The 7,038-nt window shown below is 53.7% G+C and overlaps 1 protein-coding gene across 1 annotated transcript; it reads left to right on the forward strand.

The window, feature by feature from the left end:
• Window positions 446-1,388, forward strand: LOC100154933 (olfactory receptor 13A1-like). The gene is made up of 2 exons (XM_005671592.1): window positions 446-974; window positions 1,048-1,388. Exons 1-2 carry the CDS (start codon window positions 446-448, stop codon window positions 1,386-1,388), a joined length of 870 nt encoding a protein of 289 aa, XP_005671649.1.

Consider the following 7,038-nt stretch of genomic DNA (forward strand, 5'->3'; position numbering starts at 1 on the left):
ATCCCGGGAAGCTCATCAGGGGATGCCCACATGTCAGGGGCAGAGTCGGCTTTGGGCAGAGGGAACAGGAGGCTACGTTCACTGGAGCAAGGGTGAGGCTGGACCCCGGGTGGCCAGGACAGAACTTGTGGACACCATGCTCCTGAAGGGCTCTGCCGGGGAGGTCATTTTGTTGTGACAGGTGTGAGAGTGCACTTGGGAAGATGGACGTGAGCCCCAGTCCAGGGGGGTGGCAACAGGATGGACAGAGCTCCTGCCCATTTCTCTTCAAGGGGCTCGTGAGCTGGGGATGCACAAGTCTAATGAAATATAAAATTATTTTCATTCCAGGTGGGTCTGAGATGTGACGGCACCTTGCCCTACTTATGTGGATGATGAATTTCACACACTTGTTTCCAGCTCATCTGCAGAGCAAGAAAGAGTCTGAGCAGAGTAGTTCAAGGCCATGAGTAACCAGTCTCAGGTGACAGAGTTCATACTCCAGGGCCTCTTGGAGGCACCACACCTCCAGGTCCTCTTCTTTGTCCTCTGCCTCTCCCTCTACACCATGGCACTCTGTGGCAATTCCCTCATCGTGGTGGCCATCAGCTGCAGCTCTGGGCTCCACACCCCTCTGTACCTCTTCCTGGTCAGCTTGTTGGTGTTGGATGTTATCTGTGCATGCCCTGTGGTACCCAAGCTGCTTGAGATTCTGATGGCAGAGAAGAGAGGCATCTCCTACAGGGGCTGCATGGCCCAGATGTACTTCCTGTCATGGTCGGTGGCAGGGGAGACGCTGCTCCTCACAGCCATGGCCTACAAGCACTACGTGGCCATGTGCCGGCCACTGCACTATGGCTCCACGACGGGCCCTTGGGTGTGTGCGGTGCTAACAGGAGCCGTGTGGGGCACCAGCATGTTGGGGGCTGGAGTCAATACTTGCCTGATGCTGCGGCTGACCTTCTGTGGGCCCGACGTGGACGAGCCCTCCTTCTGTGAGATCCCCCTCTCTTCCTCTGCTGCTGCTGCTCTCCTGTCCCTCCACATATCTGAACGACACCATGACAGTTGTGGCTGATGTCCTCTTTGCCATGCTGAAGCTCCTGCTCACCGTGGCTTCCCATGGCTGCATAGTCGCCAGCATCCTGGGGATCCACATGGCCGAGGGGAAGCAGCGGGTCTTCTCCACCTGCTGGTCCCACCTGCTGGTGGTCACCGTGAACTACTCCACTGTCATCCACACCTACGTGAGCCCTGGCTCCAGCTACTCCCCTGGGGTGGGCAAGGCGATGGCTGTGCTTTACTCCTCTGTGAGCCCCACCTCGAACCCTCTCATCTATACCTTGAGGAAAAAGGATGTCAAGGCAGCCCTCAGGAATGTCTTCACACTTTGGGCAGGAAAACTGTAGATGCACTGTCTACAGGTGGGAAGTGCTGGCTCAGGGAAGCGGAAGACTCTGAGTTATCGTTACTTAGAACGTACTCAGTAGGTGGCATCTTCTACCAGGAACCAAAGACTAAACCCATTGACACACAGTATCTCCTATTTAGAAACATGTGCTCTAGACCTTTTTGAATTTAGACCAGCAGAAATAGGGCCCCTTGAAAACCCTTTGACACTACACTGATGGGGAGCTTAAGCACGTTGACGTTTGCATTAACTACTGGCAATAAGGCGTGTGCTCGGTGAAAATGCCAAGTGACAGGACAAAACGTGTCACACCCACGATATTCTGTAGGGACAACCTCCAGACTCAGTTTCTGGTTGCCATCAAGCCCGGCACACCGAACACTGCTCTGTGACGCTTTGCCTGGATGCCTGTGGTGTGGGAGCTGCTGGAGACACAGCGGCATGTCCAGGGGGCTCAGGGCATGTGGGTTGTGGTGAATGGGACCTCAGAGGACAGGGGGCCTGTGGTCAGCCAGAAGAGCTCTGAGAAAAGGCTGGGATGTTAGCGGGGTGCGAAGCACTTGAGGGGGCTGGCTGCATCCTGCAGAATGTGGATCTAGAAGGCACTCGATGGCTGCTGCTCCTGCAAGAGGTGGCTAGTGATGACAAGGACTGTGAGGGAATCTGACGTGCTCTGCAGGACGTGCTCACCCTCTCCTGGGGTCCTCCGCTGGAGCTCTTTCTGCCAAAAGCCAACATGGCCTGTCTCCTCTCCTGCCCTGCACCGTGGTGCCCATGAGAGGCAGTGGTGGCACTATCAGGGTCAGAACCCCTCACAGACAGAGCATAGATGCCCGGCAGGTGCCAACTCACATGTGGTGCCACTGAGGAGGCAGCATTCTCCATCCTAGCTCTGCAGGAAGCACTGTGAGGAGAAGCTGCAAAAGACAGTGAGTGATGATTAGGAGAGTAAAGCGCCACCCAGGGGCTAAAGACGCCCCTGCAGCCAGAGGTGTTTGCCAGTTGTTCACAGAAAAGGAGTTAGTGTCAGCTCCCTGCTAGGAATGACCCATGCACGTGTGTGCACGCCCCTGCGTGTGCAAGCGCATGGATGTGTGTGTCTGTGCCTTAACGCCTGTGAGGTGCAGCTGTGGGTGCCCACGTGTGTGTCGCATGTTTGGGTTCAGAGTTCAGTAAACTCTCTGCTTTCACATTCCATCACGTGTGCAGACTTCACTTTCTACCTTTTGTGGGCTATGGAATTCCAAAATAAAGAGCCTGTCAGGGCTGTTGAAGCCGCTAACTTTAGGTATCTGCAGCAAGGCACTCCATCTGAGAGTCTATTCTAGACTCTGGAATAGTCTGGGAAAGCTGTGCTCCCCAGTAAAGGGTGGCCTCAGAAGGCTTATTCTTTGTGGGTATTCTGGGGTTATGCGGGCTGACCTGGGGAAAGACTTGAAAAAAGTGGAGCTAAACCATCACCTTGAGGACAGAAAGGAGGGAGACTTGTGACACTTACTCAGAAGGAGGACCTACAGCAGTGAGCGACGAGGCAGGTGTGGGATTCAGGGAGGAGCACCAGGAGAGCCCCACCCAACCTCTCTTGTGGAGGCTCGTGTGGGTGTGTGGACGTGTGCACCTCTGTGGACACGTGGATGTGTGAACATGTATGTATGGGTGGTAGACATGTGTGAGTGTGATGTCTGTAGTTTGTGTGTGAACATGTGAGTGTGTAAACGTGTGAGAATATCCAGGTGGTGGGTGTGTGAGCATGGTAAGGATGCATGTGTGGGTGTTTCCTCTAGTGTGGCGTACGAGCATTGTGTGTGGTGTGTGAACATGTGTGTCTATGACTATGTTTGAGTGTGAGTACATACGAGTGTGTGTTAGGCACTCTGTGTGGTCATTGCCTGTTTGCACCTCTGCTCTGCCACTGACCTGGGAGCAGCAGCAGGCGGGCTGATATGTTGGAGTGCATCCTACAGCCTGAGCCAGGCTTCGCACAAGACGAAGCTCAGAGAGCACGGGTGGGTTGAGCAAGGAGGAGGCTGATTTCACTCCAGGGACTCCATCCATGGGAGATACGCTGGGGGCTCTCCAGGTCTCACCTCTCCCTGCCCTTTTCCCATTTGCAGTTAGGGTCCTCGGTTGTTCCAAGCATTTCAAAGAAGATGTTTTCTGCTGCTGCGTGTAGAAACCTCCACTTCCGACTCTGCGACTAACTGTGCAGTGTGGCCTAGGGGTGCCTGATGCAGTGGGTCGGTGGTACCATGAAACCAGATCACCTTCCAAAGGAACTGTGGCCACAGCTGCCTTCTCCAAGGTGCTTCCAACATGGTCTTGGCTGTGGGCAAAACAGGAATCACAGCTCTTGACTCTGCAGACCCTGAACTTTCCTCTGCCGTGTTTTGTCAAAGGTTGCAGGGACGGGGCTCACCAGCCCCCAAGTCCACAGCACACACACGCCACTCAATCTCAAGCCATATCACACTCACACCAAAGGCACCTCTTGTCAAGGGCCTCCTGGCACTGCTAGCGTTTTCAGCAGAGGAAGAGGACCAGAAGGAACTGCAGAAGAATCTGAGGTGCCCAAGCAGCCCTGGGTCTGGGGTTCCCATATAAGCCTTTGCAGGCTGAGCTGTTCCCACCAACCGGAAGTCCCTGAAAAGGTGGGGGCACTGAGCCTCAATGTTAGCTTTTCTCTGAACCGATGTCCTTCCTCCTTTGTCACCCCAAAAGAGTCTACAAACCTCCATCACCTAATGTTTCGGTGCAAACTCTGTACTAGACTTTTAAAGCCTGCAACCCTGGTCAATGGGGGAAATCAGCAAAGATGGAGAGAAGAAGCTGCTTCCTTGGGCAACAAGGGCGCCACGCTTGGCCATGTGCCCCTCTTCCCTGCGCTCAGCCCCCAGCCCTGGGCAGCCACACCTCCACGGTCCTGCCCATCACCAGCACGTGAAGCAAGCTTCGCAAAGGTGTCCTATTGACCTCCCATTCACTGGAAAGGCTGCAAACAACTCAAAACTGTGTTGGGGGTCTCCCCTGGGACTCCGCTTCTCTGAAGGAAAGGAATGGCCCTCACAGCCTCATCTGACTGTGGGACAGGAGGGCAGCAGTTGCCTTGGGTGGCCCTTCCCGCTGCTCTCTCAGAGTCTATGCTGCAGCTTCACACGAGGCTTCTCATGGCCTTGCACTCCATCAAGGACACCCACAGCACAGAGGCGAAGAGCCACTCCTAACCAGCCCCACTGTGGACATTTAACCTACCTAAACTCACAGACTGGCACCATCCAAATCCGAGTCAGAACCTGCAGTCCCTCATTCGTTCAGCCAAGGTTTCTCCAGACCCTCTGCACATCGGGCCCTGGGTGGCATTTGGCTGCCCTCTTCCTGGGCCAAGGTCCTGAGCAGGTGGTTCCTGCCTCCGTTTTCTCCATGGTTTCAGAATTTGGCACAGAGTTTGTCTTAATCCTGTCGCTAATGATTGAATGATGGAATAAATGAAAATGAACTTTCAGTGTCAACCTGTCTGAACACATCTTTAGATGTGAGCAGTCCCTAAAAGTGTGGCAAATATCCAACCTCAGCTGTGCATTCTTGGCGAATTCACAGACACACTTGCTATGTTAGAAAAACAAGCTCTGGAGCAACCTGAGTGGTAGACTCAGCTGACACATCAACGGAACCTATGATACTTGAAAATGACCAAAACCGAGTTTTCTACCGTGTATATTTTAAGAGATTTAAATTGTTCTCTGCATTGCAAATTCTTTTTCCACATAGGAAACACCTTAGCTAACTTGTAGTGCTAATTAGTCACTTAAAAATGGCTGATTAACCCAGGGAACTTTACCCAATGTTCTGCGATATCTATATGGAAAAAGAACCTGAAAGGGAAAGCATGTGAGAGAGAGAGAGAGAGTGTATGTGTGTGGGTGTGGGTGTGTGGGTGGGTGGGTGGGTGGGTGTGAGGGTGTGTGTGTGTGTGTGTGTGTGGGTGTGTGTGTGTGGGTGCGTGCGTGCATGTGTGTGTGGGTGGGTGGGTGGGTGTGTGCGCGGGTAACTGCATCACTTTGTTGTCGGGCAGAAATGATCGCAACACTGTAACAACTATCCTTCAATAAAGCTTTTTGAAGAAGCAAAAAATGGCTTATTTTTTCTGATTAGTTAATTCTTCTCAGGTGCTAAACGAGGGGTGATTGGGTATCCGTTTTTGGAATGAAATGCAGTGGCCCCTCGAACAACGCGAGTTTGCACTGCGAGGGTTGGCTCGCATGCACTAGTACTACATGGTCCTCGTTTGGTTGTATCATGGATGCAGGGGACCAGCTATCAAGTTATAGAGGTAAGGGGCTGCAAACCCTCTAAAGAGTTCTGTTTGGTTCTTCCCTGGGGCTCTGAGAAAACCTCCCTGAGCGCCTGTGGTTTTGCAGGTGACCCAGGCTTGTGTCAGAGTTGAGTCAGGTTCCCCGTGGGCATCAGAGAAGGGGGTCACCCTTGTTGGAAGAGGGTCATGAGTGAGCTCAAGCTGTGGGGCGGACTCACTCCCCACTTCTCCTCCTGTGCTGTTTGCTCTTTTTAGTGGAATAGGAAAGCAGATTTCACTACTGAAGCAAAAATCCTTTGTGGGGGGTGGGGTGGGGCGGACCATGAGAAACGGCACAAGGGTGTTTGGGGGCCAAGGAGCATTTTGGGTGTGGTACTTTCACACAGAGTGTGAAACAACACTTGGGAAAGGTATTGGGGCGTGATGGAGTGCAGGTGTGACAAAGGGATCGGAGCCGCATGTCCCCTCTGCGGGGAGGAGAGGGGCTGCAGGACTTGGAAACGAGCACTGGGCTGGTTTCTGCCAGCAGCAAAGAGCCACACCGCACCACACGGGCACAGGCCAGCAATCCTGAAACTGTTCATGGGGGTCAAGCAAAGAGCCACTCTACTGCAGGCAGTGAGAGCGGGTTTCTCGCTGTTGGAGAAATAAGCTACAGCAAGCGAGGGGAAGCCTGGACCACATCCTGTGGACCGGAATTGGAGGGGTCAATGTGGAGGACACATCCGTGGATCGAGGGGATGGTACCACACAGATGTGACCTGTGTGTGGCTCAGTGGGCGTAGGTACACTTCCCGGCTCGTCTGCCAAGAGGGCTAGAGCAGTGACACCCCCTCAGCAATGGGCAACCCTGCATGCAGACTCTGGTCTCTAAACACTCCCCTCCCAACAAGGGACCCAGGGATCCTTGGAGAGTGGCTGACTCCAGGACCGGGGCAGGAAAGTCCAAGGTGAGCCTGGAGCATCTCATGGTGCCAGAACATAAAGGAAAAGGGAAGGCATGTGTCCGTTTTAGGGAAGCCAGCCTGAAAGGGCTTCTGAGGACCAAGTAGGGACAATCGGAGCAACAAAGAGAACCACAGCCGTGTGGGATGAAAACCCCAGGAATAAAACACGCGGACACAAACACACATATGCAGGGGTGAGAGGAGAGGCGAGCCCCACTAGAGGACGCTGAGGTCAGGGAGGGAAGGTGCAGGATAAAGAGGGAGGAGGCTGAGGGGGCACGACAGCAGAGCAAAGTGGTCCTGGGCTGAAAAAGAGCATTCGTGGGAAGACGGCTCAAGTGAGTCTGTAACTGTGTTCATAGCACACAAGGTAATATGCTGATGCTGCTCGT

This window comes from Sus scrofa, chromosome 14, assembly GCF_000003025.6.
Source record: "Sus scrofa isolate TJ Tabasco breed Duroc chromosome 14, Sscrofa11.1, whole genome shotgun sequence".
Lineage (NCBI taxonomy): Eukaryota > Metazoa > Chordata > Mammalia > Artiodactyla > Suidae > Sus > Sus scrofa.